At 44.2% G+C, this 12,171-nt stretch overlaps 3 protein-coding genes and 1 non-coding gene across 4 annotated transcripts; all 4 read left to right on the top strand.

Moving 5' to 3' along the window:
• Positions 1-1,648: 1,648 nt before the first annotated feature.
• Positions 1,649-3,919, top strand: V2V93DRAFT_391557 (Endonuclease/exonuclease/phosphatase; the record flags this gene model as incomplete). The annotated part of the gene is made up of 2 exons (XM_066912445.1): positions 1,649-2,933; positions 2,994-3,919. The coding sequence occupies 2 exons, from the start codon at positions 1,649-1,651 to the stop codon at positions 3,917-3,919; spliced, it is 2,211 nt and encodes a 736-aa protein (XP_066765376.1).
• A 367-nt stretch (positions 3,920-4,286) lies between these two features.
• V2V93DRAFT_370952 (P-loop containing nucleoside triphosphate hydrolase protein) lies at positions 4,287-9,414 on the top strand. The gene is made up of 4 exons (XM_066910393.1): positions 4,287-5,141; positions 5,194-5,414; positions 5,473-6,010; positions 6,066-9,414. Exons 1-4 carry the CDS (start codon positions 4,758-4,760, stop codon positions 9,081-9,083), a joined length of 4,161 nt encoding a protein of 1,386 aa, XP_066765375.1. The 5' UTR covers positions 4,287-4,757; the 3' UTR covers positions 9,084-9,414.
• A 952-nt stretch (positions 9,415-10,366) lies between these two features.
• V2V93DRAFT_359364 (uncharacterized protein) lies at positions 10,367-11,254 on the top strand (the record flags this gene model as incomplete). Its single annotated transcript, XM_066908090.1, has 2 exons — positions 10,367-10,636; positions 10,673-11,254. 2 exons carry the CDS (start codon positions 10,367-10,369, stop codon positions 11,252-11,254), a joined length of 852 nt encoding a protein of 283 aa, XP_066765374.1.
• Positions 11,255-11,839: 585 nt separating this feature from the next.
• On the top strand, positions 11,840-11,922 carry V2V93DRAFT_t47. The gene has a single exon. It is a non-coding gene; the product is annotated as a tRNA-Leu (tRNA).
• Positions 11,923-12,171: the final 249 nt, after the last annotated feature.

Below are 12,171 nucleotides of genomic sequence, written 5' to 3'. Positions count from 1 at the left end.
CCCGTTGCGTATCGACCGAAACACTCAGCCCCTCCCCCGCCTATTCTCCCGAAACCCCAGCTTGTTGATCTATCTTCAAGCGGCGCAAATTCGCGATCCTCATCTCCACCTCGGGAAAGGCAGACTGAGAGTTGGGAGTCTCCGGGAAGTATTTCTGGGACCGGGCGGCTACACAGCCCCCAGTCACGATTGTCTCCTCCACGAGTTGGTTCGAAACCAAGATCCCCTTCGCCAGCTAAGGTAAGCTCTCAAACCATGCTATGATAGACGATAAATGCGCCTAATACTTCTATTGCAGCGAATTTCACCTATTCACCTTGTAGATCAACGCCAGCTATCGCCATCACAATCACCCCCTCGCGGATCTTCATCTCCGGCTCCATCTCCAACCAATAGACCGGGATATCTTACGCGACAGACTACAAAGACATCCATGTTATATCTACCAGAAGATGCTTCGCACTCTGTGGAGAATTCGTTGTGGAATGAATCTGCCATGATTTCGCCCTCTCCAAGTTCCTCAGCGGTAGCAACAGATGTTGGAACGGCAACCTCCTCCCTTGCGAGAGGTAGGTCCCTGGAGCACAATAAAACAGCGCCTGTAGTTCTGCTGCCGCCGAGGGACAAATCATGGTCAACGTCAAAAGTGACGCCGGCACCTTACATCGCGCCAGCTAGCGCGCAAACACTTTCCAGCCCCGCAAAATTTCACCCTTCTGCCCCGCTGGATGCTCCGCAGCCTTACATACCTCCGCATCCTACGACAGCTCAATCCCAGAGTCAGCTGAGTACAGAACAATCATATGCTTCTCCACCACAGCAACCTATCTCGGCAACGACGTCTCCACCAATCATTGCTCCAGAACTTCCCTGGCGTCCGATCCCAACTACTCCTCTTGCCCAACCGATATATACAGATGTTCATGTGGCCGAGCAGCCACTTCCGCAACCACTTGTAGCTGCGAATCCACCGCCTCAGCTGCCACCTCGACCAGCGGCTGCACCACTAATTTTGACACCTCATATTACTTCGGGGCCCACGTCGATAGTTTCAACCGAGCGGAGGTCAATGGATCTCTTACGAACACCAGAAGAACCTGTTAAACTGGCACCTCACCCCCCTCCAAGAGGTAGGAGTATATCTCCCGGAAAAGATTTCAGCGCGACGGCTGCTTCTCCGTCACAGATACCGCCTCTTTTGCGACGACAAACAACTCAGACGGATGCTTTGCAGACATATCAAGTCCCTGCGGTGCAGCCAGTATATCAAATGGTCCAAGCGACGCAGTCGATGCCTTTCATCAGTAATAACGTACCAGCTGTCCAGTCACTGCAGGCGCATCAGGCACATATACCGCCTGTTCCTCAGCCTAATACCCTCCCTGCCGTAAACCAACCACCGCCTACGCCGCAACGGCCGGCAATGTCTTCTGAGCAGTCATCTTACTATCAGACACAAGCCTCCCAGGTACCATATAGCGCGTCTTATACAGCACCATCGGGTAATGCTGCTACGATTTTCAAACAGCAACCTCAGCAACCAAATCCGGAAATAGCTAGCAACTCAATATATTCGGCGTCATCGGCCAGTCTTCCGATTCCCGGTGATGATGATAGTTATTTGGAAACATACTTGACCCCTGAGATGATGGAAGACGACTCGGATGACAATATTGTACCTTCAGTTGAGGAAACTGAGCGACTGGCTGAGTACCCTGACTCGTCGCGCGCCAATCGTCGACCGCCAATCTCGAGGTCGATGCCGCATGAGATCAGCTGCAAATACGATGTTAAAGTGCTTTGTATTTCTGGTGATTATATATGCACGTCATCTAGCGTCACTAAAGTTTGGAGCGTAAGCTCAGGGACTTGCGTGGGAGTTATTTCGCATGAGAATTTCAGGATTACTGCGATGGGATTCAAACCGTCACGAAATTTAGAGGAAGAAGGCCGTTTCATATGGCTGGGTACTAAAGAAGGAGGGTTGCTTGAAGGTGATTTGGGTGTGATGCGCGTGACTAGCAAGAGGCTAGGAGTGCACACTACTGCCATCAAAGGCATCTATCGCTGTGGCTTCGAGATGTGGACGCTAGATGAAGACGGACGGGTGCAGATATGGGGACCAGATGCAGTGACTGACGGATTGCCGAATCTAGCTGGGTCTCCAAAGTCTCAGCGTGGTCCATCTGCTCTTCAGGCTGGAATTGTTGTCAGAGATCAGCTCTGGATTGGCAGGAACAAAGCCATCTCGGTATTCAAGCCCAGCGCGGCTGCTGAGCAAACTCAATTTGCTCTCTCGCGGCCTATTGCTGCTGCGAGACCCGTTGGTGAAATATCTTGCGCTGCCATTTTGACTCAGGACCCTGAGCATGTGTATTTTGGACACGACGATGGCAAGATTTCTGTATACTCAGTCTCAAAAATGACTTGTGTCGATGTCGTGAGTATTTCGATTTACAAGGTTACTGCAATGGCAGGTGTAGGAAATAACTTATGGATCGGTTTCCGGACTGGAATGATTTATGTCTACGATGTCAGCCAACGACCGTGGGTTGTATTAAAGGACTGGAAAGCACACGAGGGTCCAGTGATGAGCCTCATGGTTGATCGGTCCTCAATATTCAAGATGAAAAGATTACCCGTAGTAACTATGACTCATTCGGATAACGTTCTTACTATTTGGGATGGCATGCTACGGCATGATTGGTTGGAGCGGAATATGCAGGAACACGATACGGAATTTTGTTCATTTAGAGCTATACGGACGTTAGTCTGCACCTGGAATGTGGGAGCTGCAAAACCCGCTGATTTGCAAAGCAAATCGACAGATTCAAAATTTTTGAAGAGACTTCTCGCCGAGGCAGATGATCCGGAAATTATTGTTTTCGGGTTCCAAGAGCTTGTTGAATTGGACAACAAGACGGTGACAGCTAGTACGTAGTATATACTATACTTATATGAGCTGGGTTTGCTAACAGAATGCTATGCTTTAGAAAGTATATTTAAAAAGAAAAAGCACAAGGATAAGGATAATATTCAGCAGCATATGTCGCATCAGTATCAAGCATGGCAAACACGGCTCGAGGAAGTTGTTGCTACCTTACCTTCGTCATATTATCTGCTTCGATCTGAAAATCTGGTTGGATTATATTCTTGTATATTCGTCAAAGAGGTTGAACGGAGCTATATCAGGAATCTGAATTCTTCGACAGTCAAAACTGGATTGGGCGGACTTCATGGAAATAAGGGAGCTATTATTCTTCGATTCACGTTGGATGACACATCGCTTTGTTTTGTCAACTGCCATCTTGCAGCCGGGCAGTCACATATCATTCCGCGAAACAACGACATAGCCAACATTATGGAATGTAAAATTCCGAGTCCTCGAATGGGGAGTACAGAGCATGCTGCTGACATTTTTGTCGGTGGAGGTGATGGTACAATGATTCTTGATCATGAACTTTGTTTTATCAACGGCGACATGAATTATAGGATCAATTTGCATCGATTACCAGTTATGAAGATGCTTGAGAAAGGCGAGATCGACAAGCTGCTTGAGTTTGATCAATTGTTGAATCAGCTCAAGCGAAACCCGGGTTTCCGTCTCCGTCCATTCAGCGAGAGTCCTATTACTTTCAAGCCTACGTACAAGTACGATATTGGCACCAATAATTATGATACCAGTGAGAAAAAGCGAACTCCGGCGTGGTGTGATAGAATCTATTATCGCGGGCCAGGCAAGATTACTCCAATAAATTATCGTACGCACGAAGTTTGCGTATCAGATCACAGGCCAGTCAGCGGGATATACGATATCAACATCAAGACAGTCGATAAGGAATTGAGACAGGAGGCGCTGACGCGGGCATCACAGCGATGGGATAAGTTTGTAGAAAAGAGCGTTACTCAGGCAAGGTAAGTTTTTGCCGATTTTGTAATTCTTCGCTCACGTTCTAACGTCGAAAATGTAGGACTCACTTTCATGAGAATGAGGGATATTAAGGAAAATTTCATGGATATTGATTGTGATGGGCTGTTTGTGTCTACTCTTCAAGATTGTTTTTTGAGAAGGATTTGTACATATATGCACATACACTCTTTCACGGCCACTAATAGATATTGGCGATGATAATTCAAGTTTATTGTCGATATTGAGGTACAATATTAGGATATATACACAGTGACATATTAGATTCTAAAGTAGAGAATTTGGTATTACGAGTTGTAGGATTTACTTGGCAAATATAAATTGCCCAATTTTGCTTATCGGGCACGCATTGGCTCTGCTCCACCTCTGTAGGGTCATTGCGTCATCCGCTGTTGCAAATATGAAACTTGATTGCTGACTTGCGATACGATTCGCCACGACTCATATCTGCGTACTTTTCCAAAGCCTGCAATTACAAAGTATCTGAAGCACCAATAATTTTCTATTGAGACGGCTGTAATCACGGGCAAACTACCAGCATCTGGAGAAGGTCGCGTCTGCTATAGCTGACAGCGTGGGCGTTATCTAATCGACCCCAGCCGTGAGCACAGCCGTGCGGCGGCTAGCTGAAATCGCACCAGATTCGGGAACCTGCGCACTGAAACGAACCCAAATCGATAGCCTTGTCTTTTAAAGTTGCCTAAAATTACATCGCATTCAAAACGGTATTGCAGTGCACCGCAGATTGTATGTATCCAATCCGCCTGCTGCTCGTCCTCCTCTATTCCAAAATTCCACAGTAATCAGCATCAAAATCTGCTGTAGGAAAATGGTAGGATTTTTGTCTCGCAAGTCTAAGACTTCCGCCAAAAGCGAGGAGATTAGCTCTGGAGATTTTTCCGGTTCAGACTCTAGCTCTGTTGACGAGAAGGGTGGATACTCATCTGAGGACTCCAGACCTGCCTCTGTCGACGAAAAGACTCCTCTCAAGAGCGCTCCAGATGGAAAACATGCAGGTGTTGCTATCGGAACTGACGAGTTTTCTTCCTTATCTGAAAGCGATGCCAAAATCTTGCGCGAGCAAGTTGCTATGCCGGATGTTAAGGCTACATTTTTCACGCTCTTTCGGTATGCTGACAGCAAGGACAAGCTGATTATGTGTATCGCTCTCATCTCCTCCATTATTTCTGGTGCTATGCGTCCGTTGATGACTGTAAGATCTTGTATATGACTACTTTTCGTGCTGTATTAATTTTGCTATTCAGGTTGTGTTTGGCAATGTGGCGCAAACTTTTACTGAGATTGGACCTCGAGGGATGATGGACTATTATAACAATTCCACTTTGTACGAGTATAGTAATACTACGTATGAAAGATACAATAGTTCCGACGCATACTACAACGAGTCGAGTTACGAACCAACTAATGCGACATATGGCTACATGACACCTACGGACTACAACGAACGTATAAGTACTTTATCACTGTATGCGGATTATGTTGAACAATGAGATGGACTCTGCTTATATTTTTATTATTTTTAGTTATTTCGTCTACATTGGAATTCTGTCTATCGCTTCTACGTATGTCTCCACTTTTCTTCTGATGGACCGTGGCGAGATTCTCTCAGGTCGTATACGCGAACAATACCTGCGCGCAACGCTTCGTCAGAATATTGCCTATTTTGATAAACTTGGTTCTGGGGAAATCACCACTCGTATTTCGGCAGATACTATTCTTGTTCAGGAAGGCATGTCGGATAAAGTTGGAGTTATGCTTCAGAATTTATCTACTTTTCTAGTTGCTATCTTGATTGCATTGATTAGGTCGTATAAGCTCACGCTTATTCTCTTATCTGTTTTGTTTGCTATAACGGTGTTTATGGGTTTAATTTCAAAGCTCATGGTCAAATACTTTCGTCTTTCTCTGGGAGGATACTCAGTTGGAGGAGCTTTAGCTGAAGAAGTTATCTCTTCTGTTCGCAATGTTCAAGCATTTGGCGTGCAAGAAAGACTGGCACTTCAATACGACAAGTATTTGGAGATTACTGAAAAATGGGGACTAAAGGCTGGTTTTGCTTTGGTACGTGTATATTCGTTTGATGATTTGGAGATTGCTGTTAACTAAATCCATGCAGGGCGCGATGATTGCTTTTATGTGGTTCGCTGTGTACTGCAACTATGCTCTCTCATTCTGGCAAGGTTCACGATATCTTGCAAGTGGCGAACTTGAAGTTGCTAATGTTATCTCTGTCTTAATGTCGATGATGATGTGTTCGTTCAACTCTTCCGCTATTGTCCCCAATATCAAGTATATTACCAACGCTGTCGCAGCTGCCTCCAAGATTTTTGCAACTATCGATCGTGAATCAGCTATCGACTCGGACTCCTCTTTTGGAGCTACTCTTGACACAGTTGAGGGAGCCATTGAGCTCAAAGATATCCGTTTCATCTATCCATCGCGACCTGATGTGACTGTTCTTCGCAAATTCAGCCTGTCGATTCCTGCTGGCTCAACTGTTGCCTTGGTCGGCGCTAGTGGGTCCGGAAAATCTACGATTATCGGACTTCTTGAACGTTTTTACAAGCCTGTTGGCGGAAATATTACCCTTGACGGACACGATATCAATGCTTTGAACTTGAAATGGCTTCGTCGTCAGATCTCTCTGGTATCGCAGGAGCCTATCTTGTTTGCGTGCTCGATCTATCAAAACATCGCCTATGGTCTTCTGGGTACTCAATTTGAGCACGTTTCCGAAATTGAGAAGCGCGAGTTGGTCACAGCTGCTTGTGTTCAAGCTAATGCTATGATGTTCATTGAGAACCTTCCGGAAGGGCTTGAAACTGACGTTGGCGAGCGTGGCTTTTTGTTGTCTGGCGGTCAGAAACAGAGAATTGCTATTGCTAGAGCTATTGTTAGTAATCCCAAGATTTTACTTTTGGATGAAGCAACGTCTGCGTTGGATACCAAAAGTGAAGGTGTAGTTCAAGATGCTCTTGATAAAGCGTCGAAGGATCGTACCACCATTGTCATTGCTCATCGTCTTTCGACTATTCGTGATGCCGATGCTATCGTGGTCATGTCTAAAGGCGAGATTGTAGAGATGGGAACCCATAATGAGCTGCTAGATAAGAACGCAGTATATGCAGGTCTTGTCAAGGCTCAACAGATTGATAAACTGAAAGAGGAAAAACTGGCTGCTTTTGCAAGGGATTTTGATGCTAATGAAGGCGATGAATCAATCGAGTTGGAAAGTAATCCCAAGCCTGTGGTTGACGAGGAGGACTCTAAACTTGCCAGATCCAAGACGAACGCGTCGGCTAGATCTATCTCGAGCTTTGCTTTGGAAAAACGTCAAGCTCCGGTTGAAAGACAGTATACGCTGGGCCAGCTTATTGCGTCTGTATACCGTATATCGACACCAGAGCATAAATATCTGTATATTGGGTTTGCCGGTGCTTTTATTAATGGCCTTGCTTATCCTATAATTTCAGTTCTTTATGCGAATTGCATCAATGCCTTTCAAGTGGGCAGGACAGACATTTGGTACATGCGAAGCGCAGTGAATCTTTTTGCTGGCCTGTTCATGGTTCTTGCCGTCATTGAGGCCGCTGCTTTCATTGTTGTCAATAGTTCTTTGGCATATGTTGCTCAACGTTTGATTCGCAGAATTCGCTTCCAGTCGTTCCGTCAGATGCTGCGCCAGGATGTTGCATTCTTTGACCTTGATGAAAATAATACTGGAGCTTTGACTTCGACATTGTCTAGCGATGCGCAGTCTATTGAGGGACTTTCGGGGGCTACTTTAGGACAGATTCTTAACTGCTCAGTCAACCTACTCAGTGGACTTGTCTTGTCTCTTGCAGTTGCTCCCAAAATTGCAATTGTCTGTGTGGCATGTATGCCTGTGCTTATTGCATGTGGATATTTCCGATTCAAGGTGCAGGCTAAGCTGGCCGAGCAGATAAAGAGCGCGCATGGAAAGTCAGCCTCTCAGGCATGCGAGGCTGCAGCTGCAATCCGAACTGTGGTCTCGCTTACAAGGGAAGATGACGTACTGGATGGGTACCACCGAGCTTTAGAGGCTCAGGTAAAGATCTCGCGACCGGCTACGCATAGGTCTGCTTTCTTATTTGGTGCCTCGGAAGGTGTTGGGTTCTTCATCATGGCTCTTGCATTTTGGTGGGGCAGTAGGTTTATTGCTAGTGGTGAATACTCTATTACTAGATTTTTCATTACTTATGTAGCAGTCATCATGGGCTCGCAGGCGGCTGGAATCGCATTCTCCTTTGCTCCCGACATGGGCAAGGCTCATGGAGCGGCGGAAAACATCACCCGTCTTCTGGAGTCGACTCCTGAAATTGACGCGTGGAGTACTGAGGGTGAAGTCTTGGACTCAGTTGAAGGCGATATTGAATTTCGCGATGTTCACTTCAGGTACCCTACGCGTACTCAGGTGCCTGTGTTGCGTGGACTGTCCCTTACCGTCAAGAAGGGCCAGTATGCGGCTTTGGTTGGCATGTCTGGCTGTGGAAAGAGCACTACCATTGCTCTGATTGAATCCTTCTATCGCCCTTTGTCTGGTCAGGTTCTGCTTGATGGCCACGACATTGCTGATTTACAGTTAAATTCGTATAGAAGCCATATTTCTCTTGTTCAACAGGAGCCCGTGCTGTATGCGGGAAGTATCCTGGAAAACATCAAACTTGGCGCCCCGGAACCTGATAACATCACGGAAGAGGATATTATTGCAGTTGCGAAGCAGGCGAATATTCACGATTTTGTGTCTTCTTTGCCTGATGGATACAACACAGTATGTGGCTCTAAGGGAATTTTACTCTCAGGAGGCCAGAAGCAGCGCATAGCGATTGCTCGTGCATTGATTCGTCATCCAAAGGTCTTGCTGCTAGATGAGGCTACTTCCGCACTCGATTCGGAGTCGGAGAAGGTCGTGCAGGCGGCTCTCGACACGGCGGCTAAAGGGCGTACGACTATTGCAGTAGCGCATCGGTTGAGTACCATTCAGAACGCCGATGTAATTTATGTTTTTGATGGTGGAAAGGTGTGCGAATCTGGCACCCATCAAGAGCTACTTGCTCACAAGGGCAAGTACTATGAATTAGTTCAGATGCAGGCATTAGAGAGAACTGCTTAAGGAAATTCATTCCTTACATAGAGGTAGTAATTGGGTATATATATTGGTTTGTGACTGGGTTGACATTTAAATATAATAGCATGGATATTGGCAGGATTTTCTTTTGACTCTTTGGTTGTCAAGTTTTGAGCACCCGATAAGTTCTTTCTTTTTATTTAATAATATGCAGACTATATAAATAATAAACAACCGTGCTTCTGAAACATTAATTTTAGTTCTCGGCGAGTTGAAAGTGTAATGATACTAATGCAAGGGCAGTGGACTGGTTCGGATAAAACGAATTTAGTTAATGCGTTTTTCATTTATTTTCAATAAAAATATATTATGGTTATTTTCGCTGCTTTTTTCTTGTTTTTCGTGATTTTCATATAAATGACTTTTTGTTGTCGCTTTTCCCTACCAAATCACTAAAGGATCACTTAAATATCATCAATCAGAGGGCTTGTAGCTGCAGTATAATATCAATGCGCAAAGAAGTGATCAACTGTCTGAGCTATTATACTCTAGGTGCTGGCCAGCTAGCCGCGTGCATCAGCTCAATAAGTCATGTCTCAGTGCTCGTCTTTCTTTCTGTTATAAACCTGGCAAAATATTTCATGGCATTTGAACTTAATATTTAATACAAGAAACTGCAGTCTGCTGGAAATCGACAAGATAAGTTATAAAAGGGGTAAGTGCAGCCTAGCTAATTTGTGCAGATTGGGAATAGCTCGCCGAGAGAGGCAGTGGCGCCCGAGTAGTTCGGATTTTCATCTTTCCTAGATTTCTGAATCGGACACAAACCACCAAAATACCTAGGTTTTTGTTGTTGTTCTACAAGTGTATTTTCTGAAAATTTTAGGCAGTAAATGAGGTTTGACTGAAATAGGTCTACCTCGTGAGTGCTGCAGACGATACCCACTACTCATGCTATCTAGAACAGCTTCCACATTTCGCAATCCGTCGCAACAGCTGCATTCTCTCTATTTTGTTGCATTAATTCAGGCGCACTATAAAAGGCTTACTTAGATTTACTAAGTTTTGTCTTGTTAGCATACTGTCTCAGTTAGTCTGTGGCTGTCTGCAATGTCGCAATTGTCTGCCTGCCTGCCGCGTACGACTGACTGACTATCCATTCACACTAAAGCTTCTCTCGTCAACTATGACCAGCATTATTAATTTCTAGTCTCCGCTTTAATACCTTTCTGTCTCCCTGATAATCTAGTTACCTAAAAATTAATTCTTACCTTCTTTTCTCACCCCCTCTAATCTTCTTGAGCTTTGGTGTCTCTTTGAACGGCAAGATGACGGTCACTCTGTCAGATGGATCAGATACCAGTCACAGGCTCGAAATTGAGTTGAACAGCAATCTTTATGGGCCAAAAAATTTGAAAGATCAGTCAGGCTTGGATTGTTTGTTTGAGAAAGGTCATTACACACATGCGAATGATTGCGACAGTCCAACTCGCAAACAGCAACCGATGGCCAGCAGTGCACATATGAAGAAAAAGAAAAATCTAGGGAAGAGCAAGAGCATGCAAAAATTATCTTTTTTATTTAAGAAGTGTAAGATTGTAAGTTAAAATTTTAGTATCTACAATCTGATTCAGCATTCTAATAGTCTATTATGGGGTGGTAAAAAGCGCCCAAGCACTTTAGATACTACTCAAGAGTTGTATGAGCAGACTGGCGATTCTTACCAAACCTCAAGCTCAGAATCTGCAAGCAGCTGTTCCTATTTTTCAGAACTCGGATCACAGGTTTCATCAGTCGCGGATAATTTAGAAGGCTACGACGACAGTTGCAAGGACAGTGAATGGCCGCCAGATATCTTCGATACCAACCCGAATATGGATCAGTTGGAGAGCAAGGCTTTGACAGAGTTATTTGTTCAAGAAGGGATACAAGAATCTATTGAAAATCTTCAAATTGGATTTCCAATTTTTGAGAGAACTGCTATCGATTTTGAAATTTGTCCTAGTGTTGATGAGAATGTGGAGAGTCATATCCAGCGGCAGAATGACGTCAGCGACGAAGGCATATACATCTCTTTTTTTACTCATCGTGACGTCATCTGGATTATGAATGACGGCTCTGTGGAATTCAAAAGCGCAAAAGTGCAAATAGTTAACTTCGTGCCATTTTTTGAGAGCTGGATAACTGACGAGGAGCGTCTAACCGAGCTCAAGTAACTTTTTGCATTGGTTACGAGCTTTTAATGCATAACACCTGTAGATTTTGAATGACAATACAAAAAGAGTATAAAAAAATTCAAAACACATTGTCACTTGATCCGCATACTCATTAGCAGATCCACCTATTTTACGCACCAGTTCGAAATAAATGCAAAATATACAATCACGTGACTGTTGTATTATGTTTGAAGTCGCCTTCTTTCGACTTTGCGTTACACGTCCCATATATTTCTCTGTCGCACTGGATAGAATCTATTTTTAAATAGAATGTATTTCTTATCTTACAGCACTGGTTGCCATGTTTATTTTATTTTGACTTCAGTCTTAGACTCTGCTTTTTAAAATAAAAAATCGGGTTGAGTTCTGTCACGTGAAGTTTAAAGCGAAGACATACAAAGACAGTTGAAGTGCCTAACTCAGTCCCTTTTTCATGATTATCTTGTACTGGGGTAAACGTCTAGGTGTTCTATCGGAGATATTACTATGTATTGCTATGTCTGATTTGCTATGTCTGATGTCCACTTACATGTGCAAGAATTTACGTGCTGTATTGGTCAGTAGAGCTTTATTTAAAAAGAAAATGGCAATCTGGCCGAGTTGGTCTAAGGCGTGAGATTAAGGTTCTCATCTCTTCGGAGGCCTGGGTTCGAATCCCAGGGTTGTCACCATTTTTTTTTTTTTTAATGTAATTATTAATACTCAAATATGTATATAGAATAAGATTAGTTAGCTACCAAACATCCTTTATTCTGCTCATACCTTTAGCAATTTTTTTGATACTCTACGCCCCTCGTACAAATAAAGTTAGGGTAAATGGCTATTTAAACTATTTTATAAGTAGATTGATAATTTGTGCACCTACCCTAATAACGTCGTGCCCCAGCACCTCCAGCGGAAAAAGCTTTTAAAGTCGG

This window comes from Kockiozyma suomiensis, assembly GCF_038497685.1.
Source record: "Kockiozyma suomiensis strain NRRL Y-17356 unplaced genomic scaffold V2V93scaffold_8, whole genome shotgun sequence".
NCBI classification, from domain to species: Eukaryota; Fungi; Ascomycota; class Lipomycetes; order Lipomycetales; family Lipomycetaceae; genus Kockiozyma; species Kockiozyma suomiensis.
The sequence above is the reverse complement of the archived record's forward strand: the minus strand, read 5'-3'. Positions and strand labels throughout refer to the sequence as shown.